At 35.8% G+C, this 21,578-nt stretch overlaps 1 protein-coding gene across 1 annotated transcript in view; it reads right to left on the bottom strand.

Annotated features, from left to right (window-relative positions):
* The window catches only part of LOC134661458 (insulin-like growth factor-binding protein complex acid labile subunit), an 80,255-nt gene extending 71,044 nt beyond the window's left edge, over positions 1-9,211 (bottom strand). The window contains exon 1 of the mRNA XM_063517556.1: positions 9,018-9,211. Within this exon, the coding sequence (XP_063373626.1) occupies positions 9,018-9,058 (41 nt within the window). The 5' untranslated portion in view covers positions 9,059-9,211. The remainder of the gene's footprint in view (positions 1-9,017) is intronic.
* Between the last annotated feature and the right edge of the window lie 12,367 nt (positions 9,212-21,578).

Raw genomic sequence — 21,578 nt, 5'->3', positions numbered from 1 at the left:
CTTGTCTGTAGGTATTAGCCGCATTATTTAGCCGCACTACTAAGATGTTGTCTCAATAACGAACCTTTATTAAGCCCCCCTTTTGTATTCATGTCCCCAGGTGCCCCTTGTAAATTACTTAAAAAACGGGAAGGCTCCTTGAATTACAAGTTATACGTCCTATCGAGACCCATTGCCCGTGCTCGTCATAATATTCGCTATATAATGAAGCAAGCATTTTCTACGCTTAGAATGGCTAGATTCCAAATTCAAATCAAATACCGAACAAATTTCATCAAACATTGTGGGTTTTGATTTCGATTCTCAACTTGTGCGTACAAAACAAACAAACAGATTCTGGGTCGTCACGTAGGTAGTAGTAGGTAGTAGGTATATTTAAAGTATTGATCTCTGAATCAAGCTAAAATTAATTAGTTTTGCTAGAACTATATACTAAAATTACATATGAACTAAACACAACTAAACTAAAACTACCTAAATAGTATATATGTATGCCTATAAATAATATATTGGCCCCAGATTAGTTTTAGTAAAATACCTAAGAAGGTATTAGTTTTTCACCACACCAACTGGTAAAGGCTCTCTTGGTTGTTCAAAAACGGATAGCAAAGTTGCATTTTATTCACATGTGAGGCAAAGTAATCAAATGCAAAGTTTGAGTTGTTTTCTTATGCTTGCTGGTAGAATTGACTTTTAAATGATGATTTTGAATGAGTAATATTTAATAACATTCATTTGGATTTGATTTGGTTTGATTCTTGATATTTTACAGTTAATATTTTGTCGGGTTGTTGTGGTGAAAAACATTGTGTTTCACTCGGGGGCAAATTTTGTTTAACCCTCGTGCTTTGAAACCCTCGCAACGCTCAAGTTTCCATTTATCGAACCACTCGCTATGCTTGTGGTTCAATTTTGGAATCTTTCTCTTACTCGGGTATCAATATTACCACTAGCGGTTAAACAACAACTTTGCCCCCTTGTAAAACAAATAACTATTTCCTTTTTTAGTAAATTTGTAAAAATGCTCCGGAGTATAAATATAGACAACAAACATTTATTATTTGCTAAAAAAATATACTTAATGCCTGTCAGTCCCTATACATTATTCTAAGCGCCTTGTCACACGGCTTAACTTGCCACCTTCCTTATAAATCCACACCTTGTTGTGGATGAAAAAATAAAATAATCAGAAATATAATCTTTTCAGAAACACAAAGCCCTGAAATTAATGCATTAAATATTCAATATTACGTCTCACTTTCCTTCAATAAACGCACTACGCACACAATACATGATAGTTATTATATTTTACTTTCAACACGATATTAGCCTTTCTACTTACGCTAAGTGCCATATAGAGTATCGATAGAATAGATAACATGTTTCGGAAAACAAGTAGGTACGAGTAAAATAAAAATACTCTATGATTGCCTACCTAAAATAATATTCGGTGTAGGTACCAATACGTCAGTTTTATTCGTATATACTTTAATAAATAGAAATTTATGATGGTAATCATTAAATTACACCATTTATTTTACACCATAAATTTACATAGTAAAATTACAGTCTTCCAAAAAATAATTTATCAAAATTTACCTACAATAAAACGATTTTACAAATTCCATCAGACGGGAGCGGTTCTATTCCATAATAATTTATGCAAACAGGTATAAATTATTTACCTTTTATTCATTTTAAGAAGGGGCGTAAAACCAGTAAACTAGAAAGGAACGAAAGATTGGCACGCCGCGCGAATATTGCGATGGAAGATTTATTTAGAGCGATCGCGCCGGATTTTAAGTTTTACCTCAATAACTCTGAAAGTATGTACTTCTATTGGAAATTTTGCTAGTGAAATTCTTCGATTATATCAGTAGCTATTTTATACTTAAATTATATAAAATTGAAATAAAAGAAAATTACTCATGTTTACGAGTTTTATTTTTTTATCGAGTCGACTTTTAAGGTTTTTTTTAGAGTTTACATTCGCAAATACGAGTATAGTCTAGTTTCTGTGTGAAATAGTTCATGGCATTTGCCCTTGATTAAAATAGGTAAAAATTTAATACAAAAACTACAATTTTGCGTTAGCCCCTCTTCAGTAAAACGGAAACACAAAAAATATCGCGGAGTTTTTATTATTTTCATTGCCAAAGTAATAAAATGATCGCTTAAATATTAGACTACTAGGTATATTATTTACGAGACCAACTTAGTTAAACAAGCATGTAAAAAGCATGTAAAGTAAAAAAAAAAAAGTTTAAAGCTAAGATAATCTAAATTGAGACTTTCGTAGATCATTCGCATGGAAGAACAAGAAACGTATCATTTATTTTTCATTCCCTATGTTATTTCCGCAACTGGAATGTAATTCCGCCTATCCAAAAACTTATTTTTAGTTGTAGATGGGAAATCACTTTATATTTTATAATTGAATTGCTCGTTATAATTTGTCGACCAATCGGTAACTTAATCTTACAGACTAATTGTTAATTTTCCACGAATATCGATTCCGAGGGGCGAACATTTTAAGACTAAGTTTCCACCAATCAAACATTAAGCACATTTGATTGATACAAAGCAGAAGCTTTGTTTAAATATTTATCAGTAATCGATGTATGACGTGCATCGCATAGGTACACCTTGCAGCGACTAGGTACTACTAGCTAGGCGATAGGTCACCTACGTATAAAACTTTAATAGCGACCTTAGTTGATATGCTAAGGCACAATTTTATATCAATATCACCTTAATTGACTTAGCATAGACTTAGCATATTGGGTGCTTTAATAGAACAACCATCATCGAGTATTTGAGCTGAGTAAATATATTCTAAACTTCAGCGGCGTGCCGTTAAGTGGTGTTGAGTGCTCAGAGTCGTTTATACTCGGTTTCCATTACAGTAAATTCAGCCAAACAATTTTAAAAGAATCTAATGACCAACGGCGAATAACGTTCATCATAATATTGTTTAAAAATAGGAAATAATTGCTATAGAGTAAGTATAAGTAATAGTAAGTCGACATACCCATACCGTAAAACACTAAAACTTTACCCGCTTTGTTCGATCATTTCCCTTTTTTTTTTCGAGTTTATCGTTCCATTAACATACTTTTCTTTACGTCAGTAAGCAAACTACAGTAAATTTAAGTTTCAGACTCTAGATAATGGACCTTAAACAGGCGGCCCAAAAAATACAAAGTAATAACTGTGCCCAGTTTTGTATATCATCTTATGTTTTGGATTATCAAATTGTATGATCACGAATCTTACAGGACCTACCCTAGGAGGACTCTCGACTACAAATGAAAAATTAAATTTTCAATCCAGAAAAAAATAATATGGTTAATCGCTATCGCTAGCGTAATTTTAACTATTTTACTATAGCCTCCTAAGTCCCAGAAGCTTAAGTTATGTTTTTAAATTTGGAACCTCGTCTTACCTATTTAATCTATCTATCTATCTAATCTATCTATCTAATACCTTTAAACGAGCAATTCTTGTTTATATATATATTTCGGGGATCTCGGAAACGGCTCTAACGATTTCGATGAAATTTGCTATATGGGGGTTTTTGGGGGCGAAAAATCGATCTAGCTAGGTCTTATCTCTGGGAAAACGCGCATTTTCGAGTTTTTTTATGTTTTCCGAGCGAAGCTCGGTCACCCAGATATTAATATTAATACAAGTTAAAATTATGTTTTGGGTATAAAGCCTTTATAAGGTCCTCTGGGACTCAGGAGGATAGAATAAACAAAAGATGCGCCATCGCGACACGAAAAGATTATATTAAACTTTGATGATTCCGGTTTCGGCCATTGCAACTGTCATTCTGGAATTGCCTTTTAATTACGAGTAGGTATATTACCCATACGTAACGTAAAATGGGGTGAGTAGGGTTCGCGGGGAGAGTTGAGAAAACTAAAATACAAACGTCCGGAACACTTATTATATACACCATTCAGTTTGCATAATGTAAAAATAAAATGTTATCGAGGTTTGAATGTCAGTTTTGCGCCTACTCACCCCATTTTACGGCATATAACATGTTTTAGATACATATGTGTATTATCATATGATTGTGTGTGTGTGTATAATTATGTTGCATTTTCTAAGCTCCAATAGACATAAATGGACAAAAAGTTTGTGGTACAAGCGTTATTTTTGTAGGGAGGCAATAAAAAGAGAAAGCAAGACTGATAATGATGCGAGAGTAGCACAAAGAACTACTACGCAGTTTGTCGGGCCACCCTACGTGGGAATCGAGCCGGTGACCCTCCTTTGTAATAGGCATTTTAGGGTCCGGGATAGGGGACTTTGATGTGAGGGTTGTTCGGTGTGCACTCGCGAAACTTTGCATCTGATTTTTAACGAAACTTTCAATCAAAACTTGTTGTCTTGACATATAGATATCCCACCTACTACAATTTTAAGGAAGGCCCATATAACATATTCATATTGGTCATATGGACAACTCAGAAATATTTTAATTGTCCAATAATGTCTTATAAATATTTTAAAAAAATTCCGCCCATTGCCCTTCAAAGTCTTGAAACCACAGCAACGCGCCAAAAGCATTATAATGGTGGTTTTTAGGGTTCCATACCAAAAGGATGACAAACGGAACCCTATTATTATAAACCTCTTCTGTCTGTCAGCGGGCTATATTTCAAGAATCGAAATATGATCCATTATTATTCTAAAAGAAGGCATCTCACGATCACAAAAATGCCTTATTTCGTTAATTTAAATGGCATAAACCAGTGTTTAAAAATTAACCAAGTAGGAGGTAACTATGGCAACGAGTGACAAGGGAAATTTGATTTACCGAAATAATGAATAACAACTAGTCAAGCGTAAGTCAGTCTTAATCCGTCCAATTCAAAGTTCATTAATTAATATCCTGAATCAGTCCTTTATATAACTTATTTTCCTTTATGAATTCTCAATGGCCAAATTTACTCTCAAGTCAAATAAAGACGTTTTCATGGACCTAAGGCAAAAATAAAAGTAAGTACAGAGTTTGATCGATAATTCTGAACATCAAATGATGGCGTAGCGTCTAAGGTATGGCTTTCCGTAGTAACGTGACTTGACGTATTTGGAGCTTGAAAGGATATAAACTAATAACCTTCGGTACCTACGTGCATACAAAAGTAAAGGCAACAAGTGATTAATCAATTAATCAATACGTTATTCTTTCATCACAGGTAAAGAACTATAACAGATTAGAATTTCAATTACAAAAGGCACCATGACATGCCGCGCGCTCGAAATGTGTTAATACCTATGAGGCTATTCTTTTTACATGTACTAACAACTGCTGTTACAATTTAACCGGTGATAGCAAGCGGTAACTAATAGTAGGAAGCAGTGGAATTCGTCAAGTGAAAAACAATATTAACTATAGTTGGTCAAACCAATTTGTCAGTAAATAGGAGCAAAAAAAACTATACTCATCCTTTTTTTTTGGTGCTAGCTAGACAAAGATAGTATGATTCTTTGTCTGTTTGAAATGAGACAGTCCTTTGACAAACTATACTCGTATATTTTTTCAATAATTTCGACATTTGTAAATCAAACGGCTTAGTAACGGGACTCATAGTAGTAATTGTAATTTATAATTGTAACCTTTATTGCAGACAAATAGTCCATATTATACACATAATAACATAATAAATTAACAAACAGTATTTAAACAGTATTAGTTTTTAACAGTATTTTAGTATTTTTGATTTATTAATAATAAATCTAGTTTATTTTGACAGTATAATAGATTGCATAAGGCTTATATTGTTGCAAAAATCAAAAAATTATGTTTAAAAACCTTGTCCAAATCACAGTATATAGCTCCAACAAAAAAATTCAATAGGTACATTGCCAGAGCTGTGCTGCTTTCCCTAGCCCTTTCTCCGAAGTAATTAAAATAAAATAAAAGTTCGTTGTGCAAAACTGGTACATATTTCTTGTATAAAAATTTTTGTTACTAAAATATTTCCATATAAAGTTCAACAACATTAGTATTGGTCTTAAACGTTAATGATTTTTTAAATCTAAAACGTTATTTTTGTACAAATAGAGGAACCACAGACTCCTCAGAGAATGCTCTAACTAGGCGAAAACGTATGCATCGGGGCTAGTATTAAACTTAACGATTTTAGTTTATATTAAACGATATAATCCAATAACTCATTAACTTAGCTTTGCGAATTCATGTCATACTGTATAGGTATAATTCGTATTTTTCTATCGCCATCTTTAATATGTACCGTCATCAGACTTTGTATGCATATAACACACAAAATTAATATTGGTGGTGTTCACAAACAAGTAGGTTCATATATTTTCGATATACCAATTTCCCCGAGCGGACGGAATATATTTTACTTAGGTGCTCACACAATCAGTGTATGATTGGATTCAACCGCGCTTGAGAAACTGATTTATTTTCCAATTGGTACTCTTGTGTTATAAGTACACCTACGTATCGTAAATTTTCCGATAAGTATTCATATGTACGAGTATAAAACGGCTCGTATAGTATAAAACTTCGTATTACCTTGATATTTCAACTACTCTCTCAAGAATCCATTATATTAACAAGTTATTAGTAACTTTTATACCTAGCGATGCATACACTCAGAGAATAGACGTGATCCATCACATTTGCTTTTTAAAGTAATCGCGTTAAGCGTGTTAAAAATAAAAACACCGGCCAAGTGCGAGTCGGACTCGCGCACGGAGGGTTCCGCACCATCAACAAAAAATAGAGCAAAACAAGCAAAAAAAACGGTCACCCATCCAAGTACTGACCCCGCCCGACGTTGCTTAACTTCGGTCAAAAATCACGTTTGTTGTATGGGGGCCTCACTTAAATCTTTATTTTATTCTGTTTTTAGTATTTGTTGTTATAGCGGCAACAGAAATACATCATCTGTGAAAATTTCAACTGTCTAGCTATCACGGTTCGTGAGATACAGCCTGGTGACAGACGGACGGACGGACGGACGGACAGCGGAGTCTTAGTAATAGGGTCCCGTTTTTACCCTTTGGGTACGGAACCCCAAAAAGAAGTAATTTGTTTTAAGCCGTTTCAGCGTATAAGGTCGATATATGTTGCTTTGGGTTTGTATAAGACACATTTGACTGCAATATCTGTCCAATAGGCCAATATTTTTTTAATAAAATAATAAATTTATGTGAGATAAAAAATATTGGATCGACATCCGAGGAAGTCCGTAACCGCGTCACGTAAACTGATTCCGTGGGAACCTTTATTCTATTGTACCCATGGAATAGAATTGTGCAGAAGAGACCCAAGAAATGAATTTCTTGCGAAATTGCGATAGACGTTGGATATATAATCTTGAGAAATGAAGATAAAAACTCACGCTTCTCCTATTTTGATATATGTATGTACCTAAATATTTATGACATGGCATAGCCGACAGCTACCTGATTCGCTCACTATTAATAATAGGAGTGCGAAGGTACTCCCTCATGCTTGTAATGTAGATGATACTTACTAAATAGCCCCCATTTAGCCTGATCTAACAGAATGGTAACTGCCCTGCCCGACATGCTCTTGGGCGATTTTTTTCTGATTGATCTCAATGCGTAATGCAAATTCGACATAAGTATACATACTAGCAATGACTGGCGATATGTGTACACGCGGACCCCGGCCTATTACGCACACGGACGCTCAGACTGACAGCTGAGGCTTAGTGATCGGGCCCCGTTGACACCCTTGGATGCGGAACCCAAAAAAATCGTAATATCGTAATGGGTGCGACACACAACGTCAATTGTTTTTGTTTTTGAGTCTGAGGCAAGCAGGCACACATAGGTAACCTACCTATTAAAGAAGACTAAATAAAATAAATTACACAAATTGACCTAGTCCCACGGTAAACTCAATACCTAATGCTTATGTTATGTTGTTAATACTAGTCAGCATATAATAGATAAATATTACGCGTCCATCAAAGACAAGAGAGTAAGGTCAATGTGGAGAAGACCGGCCTATAAAATGTATAGTTGAGAAGTCCGTCATAAGACTCATAAGAACTGTCGTATTTGTATACCTACCTACTTACACGTGCGTCGCTCAGACACAGTAGGAAAGGAAAAGCTTCACTCCTATTGCTCTACCGACCTTCTGTAAAAGGAGTATGTGTACAAACCCAAGAGTTATAAAAAATTTCAATTCAATTCAATTCAAAAGCGACGAACGTGCTTGTAGATGGTCTTCCCTAATAGACGGTCTTCGGCACATTGACGTTCACGTTATTGGATTATAAGTATTTACTTTGTGACCTAGGTTACAGAAAAGTCTGTGTCCTACGTCTTATTTTATGTTATATATTGTTATCGAGTTAGCTCGGTAGATACATACGTAATTTGAACCAGCATTCGTGGTAACACCTAGCGGTCATTCAAAAGCGTACTTGCCAAGATGACACAACTCATACAAGCGTTTGTCGCAAAACCTTTCTTTCGACCAATAGGTAGATGCACCTAATAATGATATTCGTGTATGTCGAATGTGAAACGCTCTCGTTTAAACTATGTAGGGTCAATGCGGCCAATTCCGTCATACGGAAATTCCGTTGACAAGCGTTTTTTTTAAATCAGTAGGTACACAATTGGTAATTCCCTCGACAAAGCAGCGATTGCTTTTAGTTTCAGCAGTGATTGCTTGTTTTGGAAAAAAACCGTTGTTGACAGAATTTCCCGTATGTCGGAATTGGCCGCATTGACCCTACCTATATTGAGTGACAACAAAATTAACAATAGCTACCGAATACTAACTAATATCATACACACACCCCGTAATAAATGCCTCAAAAACAATCAAAAATCGCAATGCCAAATCTGCTCTGATTACTTAAGTGCAGATTTTGAATTACATAAACAAACAATTCGCAAATTGCTTAGGTACACAGTTAAAGTTAAACCAACGGAGGAACTTAAATAAAGTACTTTATTAATAACGAGAAAATATGACCTACCTTCGAAAACGGCCCGCATGACGCTCACTATTTTCTTTCATTTTGCATTAAGAATTAAAATTATTCGCGTAAAGTTTGTTCGTACACATGGCAGAGTTGCACAGAGCTAGCGCCGAAGCGTGCCGAAAGCGCGCGGTCGCGGTGGTGACTGAGGGTTATGTCGAGGGAAGGGTGTCCGAGGCCGAGCGCCCCTCGCCGCGCGGCCCGTCCAACACTCCCCATTGACCAGTTTTAACCCTGGACCCAACTTTTGTCATGAACTCGCACACTCGCACAACTTGACACATTTGCCATTTCAGTATAACACATTTTGCCTCAAACCAAGACAATTAATCTCTTAAAACTAGCGAACCCCATCTCCGCTTAAACACAATATCGTTGGCTTGCGTAGACATACAAAGAAAAATATTTCGTATTTGTTGAAACACGAAAGATTTTTCTTTGTATGAGCAAAACTCAATAATGGAAGAGGATTACTGTTTTATACATTGGCAACATAAGTTTGACAAACAAGCGCTGGTGGCCTAGCGGTAAGAGCGTTCGAACCCCGGCTCGTACCAATGAGTTTTTGGAACTTATGTGCGAAATAAGTATCATTTGTATAAGTACCTACTGGCACTAGTCAACCTTTGTCGAACCCGACAATAATGGGAACACGCTCATTTTATAACATTCTGCATAAAGTATTGAGTATTGACATGTAGTGGAGACCTGCGCTGCGCTAGCATTAGCCTTTTTTAACTTTATATATTCAGCAACAATTAATTATGTTTGACGTAAATTCGAAAAAAGTGACTGTTTTTTAAGAAAACGCATTTTACTCGGGAAAGTCACAAATTAATTATTAATCGGCATTTGGGGAGGAAAAATTACCGCTAATGGAATATTTTAAATATAAATACAATTACCATCGGTCTTAAAGTTTTGTTACTTACATGATCATTTAACAAAATTATCTTTAAATTAAGTAGTAAGTACCAGATTTCTTCTGTGATACGTTTCATACCACCAGAAACTTTTAGCCCCATGGATATTCTTTGCAAAAACTGGCAGAGTTGCGTAATAAGGTAAGCAAATTCATTATTTTGGTTCCAACTATTCTAAGGAATATGGAACGGGTGCCAGTTCGGGGTACAACCTGTGTACCTGAACACACTAGTCCTTTTTAGGGTTCCGTAGCCAAATGGCAAAAAACGGAACCCTTATGGATTCGTCATGTCTGTCTGTCCGTCTGTCTGTCCGTCCGTTTGTCACAGCCACTTTTTTCCGAAACTATAAGAACTATACTGTTGAAACTTGGTAAGTAGGTGTATTCTGTGAATCGCATTAAGATTTTCACACTAAAATAGAAAAAAATAATAAATTTTGGGGGTTCCCATTAGAATTTCAACTCAAAAAAAATTTTTTCATCAAACCCATACGTGTGGGGTATCTATGGATAGGTCTTCAAAAATGATATTGAGGTTTCTAATATCATTTTTTTCTAAACTGAATAGTTTGCGCGAGAGACACTTCCAAAGTGGTAAAATGTGTCCCCCCCCCCCCCCTGTAACTTCTAAAATAAGAGAATAATAAAACTAAAAATAATATATGATGTACATTACCATGCAAACTTCCACCGAAAATTGGTTTGAACGAGATCTAGTAAGTAGTTTTTTTTTATACGTCATAAATCCCCTAAATACGGAACCCTTCATGGGCGAGTCCGACTCGCACTTGGCCGCTTTTTTACATCTATCTCCCCAGAACCTCTGTAAATGTAGCGGCAGCAGCAGAAGCACAAGCTGCACAAGCGGTTGAAAGAGCAAAAGTGGGAACGGGAACGTACAGTGGTCTCGGCGCCGTAAAAATAAGTACCATTCGGCGTCGAGACCCTTGGACAGGGGTCCTCACGCTGTTTATCTTAAAGATGATTCGATGACACTCAGGGACACCACAGGAGACCGAATATTCCTCGCTCAACACATTAACAGTATCTTAGGTAGGGTGCTACGAGTACAGCGGCTAATTAAGTTTTATTTGTGTTAAATTTATTCATTATTGCACAATAGATGTAAGTACAAATGGCGGAATTAATGCGAGATTGAGATAGTGCAGTTAGATAGGGTCATACAGTTAGAGTAAAATGAAAAAGACATCGTTCTTCTTGACACGGAGATACGTTTAGCACGAAAGTCATTCAGAATAGTATAATTAATCTGTATTACCTTATATTATTTAATACATGCCTCTCTGTCTGTTTGGTACCCCTTCATACCGATTTAAGAAAATATGGTATGGAGTATGATGGTATGAAATGGTTTTATTCCCAAGAACGCATACGTATGTCATAGTTTTTGTCATGGAAATCAGCTCTCTATGCAGATGAAGTTGCGGGTAGAAATAGAAACTAGTGATTTTACACTAGAATGTAGGTTATTATAATTGATGGCATTATAATCATTTAAGGAAATTCCTTAAACATGGACATTAATACAAATTAATTACAAGATAGGTAATACCCAGAATAGTAGACAAGAATTTTTTTTTTAACTTTTTTAAACATTTAATTTTTTAAAATGGAAATCACGATACGGCGTATTGAAATTAAAACAATGTGGTGACTGTGACATTCATAATCTAGGTACATACGTGTGCATGAATGTTTACTCTAGCCAGTCTAGACGAGAGAATAAAAGATAAAGAGATTGCACGGAACGAGCTACTTGGAGAGCAGGCTCCACGACCAGCCCCAATGCATTTATATGGCTTACCTAGCGCAGGCGAGGCAAAGCTCAACAAACCAGAGAGGCTACCGCGAAAACCGAATTTCGCAAATTGCGGGCATTTTTCTCTGTCACTCTAATTACGCCTTCTTTGGAGTAAAAGAGAAAGATCCCCGCAATTTACGAAATTCGGTTTTCGCGGTAGCCCTCAGTGTATAAAACAACTTAACAACTGTGTCAGTTATAGTTCTACAGTTTCATTGAGGCAGTTGGCAGTTGGTAAGAATAAATTATTATGGTCAGCTACGGACGGATTTGTATTATATTAAGTAAGTAAAAATATAATATAATAAAAAGGGTCTTTGGTAGCAAAAGTTTAAGGGGGTGACAGCTCATAGTTGAGGTATTTTTGGACATAGACGAAATTGGATGTTTTTTTCATAAAAATCAAAGAATTTTTAGAATAATGCCCATAATTTGATAGTTAAACTATGAAATAAATTCATAAATAGGTACTTTATAGTGCACTTAGAGAACTTGTACAGTCACCCAAAAAATCACGCAAAAATATGTTACACAACGGAGGCCGCAAAAATATCTCCCACGATTTTATTTGTAGAGCCATAACAGTGTGTCACATATTTTTGCAAGACATACTACTTATTGCAGGTGACTGTACTTACCTATACCTGGCCGTTTAACCCATCTGATTTCTGTAAGCGGTTGGAATTACGCACTGAAAGCGGCATTTGAACTTTATATGCCTGTTTCTGATTTGACATTATTCTCGATGCATGTCGCTTGCACGTATACAGGGTGCTTCCTGTAACAGGAGCAATAAATAATCCAATGCCGCTCCTGATTAGCTATCGCACGGGCACCAGTCAAGCCCAGGCTATCCGCGATTTGCCGGGAATCCTCTTTGACATTGCTTGCAATTTCCTTCAGATTCGTTTTTTTTTACTGGGATATCAAACACGAAGCGATGTAAAACTCTATTACAACCAATTAAGGCTTTTTTCTACTCCCGTACTTTTATTTGTCATTTAAAGGGTCGTGCACACACCTTTAAACCCCTCTCTTATAGTTGTCAAGACAAATCTTTAGTCTATTCCCCAAAAAAGTATTTGTGCATACACGCAGTATCTTTTTGGCACTTTTACGATACTTCGTGTAATCACCACTTAAAAAATATTGTATGGAATACATTGTTGCCAACCTAATTTTAATTATCATTTCTGACAGATGAGTGAACCATAGACATGTTTTGGTTAATCATCATCATCATCATCAGTTTTCATCTTTATAGGACTGTATCTCCTAAACCGTGCGTCGTAGCGCAAAAATAATCAAATTTTCGTTCCCCTTTGAAACCCGTAAGTAATATTTAAAAAACACAAAAAACTAAAAAAAAATTAAAAAAAGAAAGAAAAATGTTTATGGGTTGTATCTCCTAAACCGTGCGTCGTAGCGCAAAAATATTAAAATGTTCATTCCTCTGTAAGAAGCCCCTAATTAATATTAAAAAAAGAACACAAAAGAGAAATAAAAAAAAAACTTTATAATGCTGTATCTCCTAAACCGTGCGTCGTAGCGCAAAAATAATCAAATTTTCGTTCCCCTTTGGAACCCGTAAGTAATATTTAAAAAATACAAAAACAAAAAAAAAATTAAAAAAAAGAAAGAAAAATGTTTATGGGTTGTATCTCCTAAACCGTGCGTCGTAGCGCAAAAATAATAAAATGTTCATTCCTCTGTAAGAAACCCCAAATTAATATTAAAAAAAAATAACAAAAAAGAAATAAAAAAAACAAAAAAAAACTTTATAATGCTGTATCTCCTAAACCGTGCGTCGTAGCGCAAAAATAATCAAATTTTCGTTCCCCTTAAGAATCCCACGCACTGAACAACCTATCATATCAACCTATATATTAGGAAATTAAACAATCATCATCATCCATTTTTATTATTATTTCATTGCATTTCAAAGTAAGTGCTTGGTCGTAGAAAAAGTATTGTATGCAACGTTGTTTAACTGAGTCAAAAAATACTCGTGGCGTCTTTATTAACAATTTTCGGCTTCGCCTCAAATTGTTACCCACGCCACTCGCCTTTTTTGACCCCTCTTAAACAATGGTTGCATAAAATACTATAACGGCCCAATGTTTTAAAACTAGGTATTGTATGAATTGTCATTTAAAGAAGAAAAGGAAAAGGGTTTTGATATTTGGTACAGATGCCATCATATGTAGCGGCCAAGGTGCTCACAAATATCTGAACACGTGTATTGTCAAGGCGTTAGAGTGCGTGATGCGTGTTCAGACATTTTTGAGCACCTCGGCCGCTTCAATATATATATCTGATGGCGTCTGAACACTACAGTAGCCGCAGTCATTAGGTCATTACCTATATTTCTGACTTGCTGAGCCGTTAGGTACCTAGTTATCTCAAAAATAGACTTTATTTTTAATGAAAAATCAGGTTGTCAATAAAAATATAGATTAAGTATTTCATATTTGTAGTGTATAATCTCCAATGTCCCCCATTGTAAGAACTCTCAGTGTTACCAATGTAGGTGTTTTCAGTTCAGAGAAAATTGAAAACCACTCCAATTATCCAAGTTTTGTTAGAAGTAGAAGGAGCGTACATTCCGGGTTTTTACTTACGAACTGGTTTTATCCTTTTAAAACACTGGAAGCGAAAGAAAGCGGTATAAAAACAAGAGAAATCTATTAAGTTTTCCGTTCTGCATTAGCTCTTTATCCTAGCCTCGCCTGCATGAAAAGAGTTTTTGCTTATTCGGCGAAATTGCATTTGTGTGGAATAAAATAATATCTTCTTGCTATATTTTATTAAAAAAGAAATACGTTTATTTACCACATCATAAGTAGGTACTATTTAATATACCGTGTGTGTGTGTGTGTGTGTGTGTGTGTGTGTGTGTGTGACGTGTATATGTCGTAGTCAGATCGTAGAACATTTCCTTCACAACTTAAATAGACGGAGCCCCACAAATGCGGGGCTCCTATCTCTGGGCGGTTTGCCCTTCGGGCATCTGAAGCTACCTAACGAACCTAACCTACTTACCTACCTACGCTTTTTTCCCCAAAGTGTAATGTTTTCACGGACGTCTCACTAAATCAATAGTGTAGGTTAGGTTCGTTAGGTAGCTTCAGATGCCAGAAGGGCAAACTGCTCAGAAATAGTATCCCCGCGAAGTGGGGTTCCGTCTAGTTAAGATGCGAAGGAAATGTTTTTTTGAAAAGAAACAGTCCGACGAACTCCTGTTTTGATGGACACCCCAGCGTTTTTCATAGTTTGTTGTTATGTCAGGCAGCGCCACGAGTGTTAAAAATGGGAACTAAAAACTGTCAAAGCGGCGGCTAATGACTCGCTGTATTACATTACGGCTAGCCGTGTTGAAGAACGTATGGCGCCGAATACATTCCGGCGGATTTTCATTCAGCCGCATTGAATCCGGCTAATCGTCGAACCGCCGCATTTCAAAACGCCCCTGTTTTTTAAAACGGCTAGCCGTAATGTAATACGGCGGATTATACGATCCGACTGCGACATATAGACCACGTTAAATGCCTTGCCAGACTAGCTACATGGCTGCCGACTGTACCGGCGGACCATGCTCGCTATTTCGCATCATAAAACATACCACGCATACCAACACTTATGGTTCCTAAATTGGAAATTGCCAGACCGAATCTGGCTTGCATTCAACCCGTTAGTATCTACGTGAGCAATACAAAACGCTTTTATTTCAATTTCAATGCAGACCGATTTTAATAATTTCTGTTTGCTCATTTCGTCTTTGCCCCGATTAGCAGAATAGCTATAATCGGAAACGACCACGAAAAAAGTAAGTCGTCATGGGTATCGTTTTCTAGATTCTCGGGGGTCCGGATTTCTTATTATATACAGGGTGGATTTTCTTTTTGGGTCAGTGAGGGCAGCTACCAGATCCCGTGCTGCGACGAGAAAACGGTCTTAGAAAACCTTCCCTCGACTTCAAATTAATGAAGATTGGATTTTACAGATTTTGGAAAAAACATACAGGGTGCGAGAAAAAGGTAATTTTTGACAAACGTTATACATATAGGCCAGGTGTTAAGGCCCACTTGCACCATCCCACTAACCCGGGGTTAAGCGGCTAAACCGTCAAATTTTACTGGTAGCCATGGTAACTCCGGGTTTAACCGGTTAACCCCGGGATAGTGGAATGGTGCAATTGGGCCTATTAGAGTGTACATTTAACAAATTAACACGGCTGTTTTATTTTCTCCATTAATAGATAATTCTCATTAGGTACCGAACTCTCCAGAGCCACCAGCGTCGTCTAATTATCTTATTTTTTTCCCATCCATTAATCTTCATTAGAAAATGTTATAGATCTTCCGTAGGTATGTATATAGGCACTTTATTAGATATCAACAGCAACACACTTATACTTCAACCGTTTAGCTGAGACGGTTAGTAATAAGACTAATAAGTTATGATCAGCTACAGACTAATTTTATTTTACCTCGTAATAGTTTAGAAATATCCTATTTTTGTAATTTCATCCTTATTTTTGAATCTCGGGGTACGTTATATATTATTGCACCAAAAAGTATCTTCATTATTATAAGGACACCAATATTCTCGAGATAGAGCGATTCCATATAAATATTTGACACAGTACGGAAGGAAATATTTGTGTATTTTAACAATCGAATCATAATTTAATTCTCTCTATATTAGTACTTACGAGTAGTTATCTAAAAAAACGTAACTATAGTAAACAGAAGTAGGTATATCAAACGATTGTCTAAAAGGTTGGTTTTGATTAAATATAAAAGTAATTTTTATTAGTAAGCGTAGTTATATGTAATTGGCGGTGATAGTTATCCTTACTAATAATTAAATTAGCATAGGTATGTACAGATGTAGTGTATAATTGTATTCCATCGTATTTTCTCGGAAACGTTCGTATTTGTCATGCTACTTCAGACAACATCACCTACTTTTTGTACCGAGACTGACTGAAATAGCAAGAGACGTTCGTAAGTACGTCTCCGTGAAAATACGATGGAAAATAAGTATGCACTAGGTACATATATTATGTTTAACACACGGCTACGATCCCTCAGTGCGAGCGAGATGGACTGCAATCGAGCTTACGCAGTAGCTAACGTAAACGTCAAGTGTCAACTCATCATAATACACATAGATAATACATATATCATCAGCATCACTACACCTTATAAAACAAAGTCCCTTGCCGCGTCTGTCTGTGTGTATGTATGTTCGCGATATACTCAAAAACTACGGAACGGATTTTTATGTGATTTCCACCTATTAATAGAGTGATTCTTGATTATGGTTTAAGTGTATAATTTGTTAAGGTTTTATGTAACCCGTGCGAAACCGGGGCGGGTCGCTAGTCAATTTATGAAAATGTACCTGGGTATCATTGTGTTAGCAAGCCGACAGGCCTAAATACGTTCGTTCGTTCGTTCGTTCGTTCGTTCGTTCGTTCGTTCGTCCCTTGCCGCGTCTGTCTGTGTGTATGTATGTTCACGATATACTCCTACGGAACGGATTTTTATGGTATTTTCACCTATTAATAGAGTGATTCTTGATTATGGTTTAAGTGTATAATTTGTTAAGGTTTTATGTAACCCGTGCGAAGCCGGGGCGGGTCGCTAGTTAGTTTATAAATAAGATGAAAATGTAGCTGGGTATCATTGTGTTAGCAAGCCGACAGGCCTAAATACGTAGTAAAATATTCAATCGCAGCGGACAAAACGGAACAGACGTGTTTCCAATATTATTTATTATTCCAGTATTAACGTACCTATTCCAGACATATTTATTTTGCTCAACATACCATACATAACATTATGATCAGATTTATTTTAAAACAATGTACATGAAATTCAAATGAACACCAACATTAATATGATCAATTTTTTAGTTAGGATATCCACAACGCAGGCTTCGTCAGGTGGCCACAAATGCAAATCCGCAACATGCTTCGTCCCAACCAAACCAATGATGATATCCGCAACAGGCTTCGTCATTTTTAAACAATAATGCAAAGTTAAATATTATTATTCAACGAAAATATGTATTATATTATGAATTATGAATATATTGTAGGTCGGTATTTATAGCATTAACTATAGTTTCGTGGGTAATATAAATATTCGTCCGGTCGGCTGGCTTGTTGTAGTGATTAGTAAATTGAGTACTAATTATTATACTTTGCGTAGGATGACGTCGATTACGAAGTATTGATGACTGATAATAGTTATTTGTTTTACAAGGGGGCAAAGTTGTTGTTTATTAACCACTCGTGCTAATATTGATACTTATCCGAGAAAGAGAAATATTCCAAAATATTCGAAAAATGAATCATGAGCGTTGCGAGGGTTTCAAAGCACGAGGGTTAAACAAAATTTGCCCCCGAGTGAACACAAAAATTTTCACCTTTTTTCTCATGGAATTGATGTACTTTAGCATTCATAATATTAGTATGTACTAGGTACTTACAAAAATACAATAGGTACTTATTTAAGATTAGCATTACTGGTTACATATAAAAATGAGCAGCGCAACTGTAAATTTATTATTATTTGTTGTATAATATTGCCAAATAAATCTAAAATGATCTTTCACTTCATAATTTAATCAGACATAGGAATCCGTGGGGCAAATTTTCTTGACAGGTAGGGACTTCCTATATCGATAAACTCTTATCGATGCTCGTTCTATATACTAGTGATCACTCAAAGGTTTGCTTGTAAAAAATAGTTTTTATTAAAAGTGTAAAAATGGGTGTTTTCTATGTATTTATATATTATAATTATCGTTGTCTGAGCACCCACAACACAAGACTTATTGAGCTTACTGTGGGGCTTAGTCATTTTGTGTGAAGTGTGAAGAATGTCCAGTATTTATATTTATTTATTTAAGACACTTATGAAATGTTCCTTTGGATATTTGTTTTGCATGCATCCAAACACACAAACGCAAACCAATGTTTATCAAAAGCCTTATTTTGATTATCGCCTGCGGAGTACTTTATAAATTCGTAAGTATTTGCTTTCATGCATGTATCTCTCCTTTTCTCCTGACTTTCATTTGTTGGTCTTAAAACCAACGGCGTTCGTGCAATGTAAAATCTAACAAAAAGTTCATGCAATAGGATATATTTCTGATCTTGATCCTTTTTCACGTTCTATCTTCCTATATCGATAAACTTATCGATATACATAGGAAGTCCCTACCTGTCAAGAAAATTTGCCCCACGGATTCCTGTCTGATAATAATCGTGCCGTCAAATTGAAAAAAAATACATATTATGTATATCAAATAATTAAACGTAGGGTAGTACCAAATGTGTTACTTACTTGACGACATTGTAATGATGTTCGTTGTGTTTGACTCAACGAACTAGTTTGTATTTATAAAATTTCCGAATGTTTCCTTATTTGCTCGAAAGTTATTTGAAATCAAACCACGTAGTAACATAAAATAGGTACCTAACGCTAACGAAATCCAATCATCAAAAGGCAGTGGTTCCTAATCCATCCGTTTAGAGTTAAAGCCCACATACGGTGCTAAATTTCTTGTCCGATCGCTCACTGGCGCAGGTGCCCGGCCTATAAATTCTAACACGAAGGTATTTCGCTCCTTCGCCTATGGAATTTCCTCTAGTTCCTAATTTTACCATTATGGTTGGGTACTGGAAGCCATATCGTTAGCTCAAGAAATATTATAACTGTCTTATACGAGTAGGACGTAGGTTATAGGTGGGTTATAGTTTAGCTATAGGTATACGTAGTGTAATTTTTTCGATACGAAGTAAAATAAAACTTATTTTAAAATAAGGGGCGTCGTGTATTTTACTGCACTAGTAAACTGCTTTTTAGGGTTCCGTACCCAAGCAACATGCTGAGGTGAGACCATTTCGTGGCACTTTATCCTTTTATTCTCTGTTATGTATAATTTTCTATTTTGTGTTTGTGCTCATGAATAAAATTATTTCTATTATATTCTATTCTAAAATGGCAAAAACGGAACCCTTATACTTTCGTCATGTCCGTCTGTCCGTACGTCTGTCCATATTATGTCACAGCCATTTTACTCGAAAACTAATGTACATTATTATATACTTTAGTTTTCGAGTAAAATGGCTATTTTAAATTACCGTCGTATTCTAAACACCTTAATACCTACCTAGAGTCACGTCCCTGAAATGAAAGTTAATTCGCTTTTGTACTCGTGTCCTTGTATAAAATAGAAGGCATTTTTTCAGTGTACAAGTATACATTTACGGAAATAAAATTAATATTCCCGATTTGTGATATGCATTGACAATATTATTTAATTATTCCACAAATAAAAGCTGGACGTGCAAAGCTATGTTATGCGAATGATCCGAACGTGCTAATTAATTGTGCTAATTGGTTTTGATCAAAATAATAACAGCTCCATTAGACCACATTTATGATATTGAAATAATATATTCAACATAAGCTTGCAGAAAAAGCTCGTGTAGTGAATTGTCCCTATGACGGATTTGGCCGCATTTACAGGATGGCTACAAAATAACCCATAGTGAAAGTTGCTGAGTATAATCTCAAAATCTCCCTGGCAACGGGAATGCAGTTATTTTTTAGCCATCGTGTGTAGAAAACTGGCTCCTTCATGCCACTCTTCCCTTATTCGGATCGTAGCAGTTCGAATAAACTAGTAAAGTTTTATTACTCGTAAAAAGCTACAAATAATTTATACAAAATATACCTATAAATCCCATCCTTACTTTTCTCCTTAATCAGCGTTACCTTAGAGTGTACCTCTACTCAATGTCAATCTTACCAAGGAGTTACTGACTAACCGTAATTAATAACCCTATGTTTAGAGCCACTTATCCATTAATGTTGTTTTACCGCAGGAAGTACATGGTGTTGTGCGGTCCTTCAAAGGTAGCTAGGTACAGATATCTTGGCAGAAATGCACACTCGCAGCCGTGGCGAGTCCAGGATGAGAAAGAAAATAAATGTTAAAGACGAATTTAGATGTTGCACAGGTTTAATTATTAAACGATAGCAAGATCAGTTGTTTTTTATATAATAGATGCCTTAGGATTATATCTAGATAAACGATAAACGATGCTAACCGTCGGGTGTCCAGAATCAAAGAGAACGGATAATATATCTGTCACATTGAAGATGACAGGTAAAGCTATTTGAGAAATAGTACATTATTTAAGAGACGGTTTACATCGCTTGCGAACTTGTGATCCTATATTATCAACACTTCCCCTTAGGATAACAAGCTAAACAAATGATGCAGCAAACTCTACATGCTCTACATGCTTAGTCTAATGTATAAAAACAAATTCAAGTCTCTACATGCAAATACAAAGAAACATTTAAACATTTTAGTTATTTTAAACACAACTTATCAACAAATTTCTTATGTTTTTCAGCACTTAGAGACTTTGTGAGTACATCGGCTATCATCTCTTCAGTTGGCATATACTTAACACTTAAAAATCCTTTCTGTACTAAGTCTTTGACAAAGTGATAACGCAAATCAATGTGCTTGGTACGCTTGTGACAGAATTCTTTTGATTCTACAATTCTATGAGCACTTTGATTATCGTTATACAGAGTAATATTAAAATTAACATTTAAAAGCTCTGTAAGAAAGTTTTTTATGAAACAAAGTTCTTTACAAACATCTCCAATAGAAAGATACTCAGCCTCGGCCGTGCTAAGGGCTATGCACCGCTGTTTACGTGCCTCCCAACTTATCACGTTACGACCCAGCTTAACCATGAAACCTGTGTATG

Source organism: Cydia amplana, chromosome Z, assembly GCF_948474715.1.
Source record: "Cydia amplana chromosome Z, ilCydAmpl1.1, whole genome shotgun sequence".
Lineage (NCBI taxonomy): Eukaryota > Metazoa > Arthropoda > Insecta > Lepidoptera > Tortricidae > Cydia > Cydia amplana.
The sequence above is the reverse complement of the archived record's forward strand: the minus strand, read 5'-3'. Positions and strand labels throughout refer to the sequence as shown.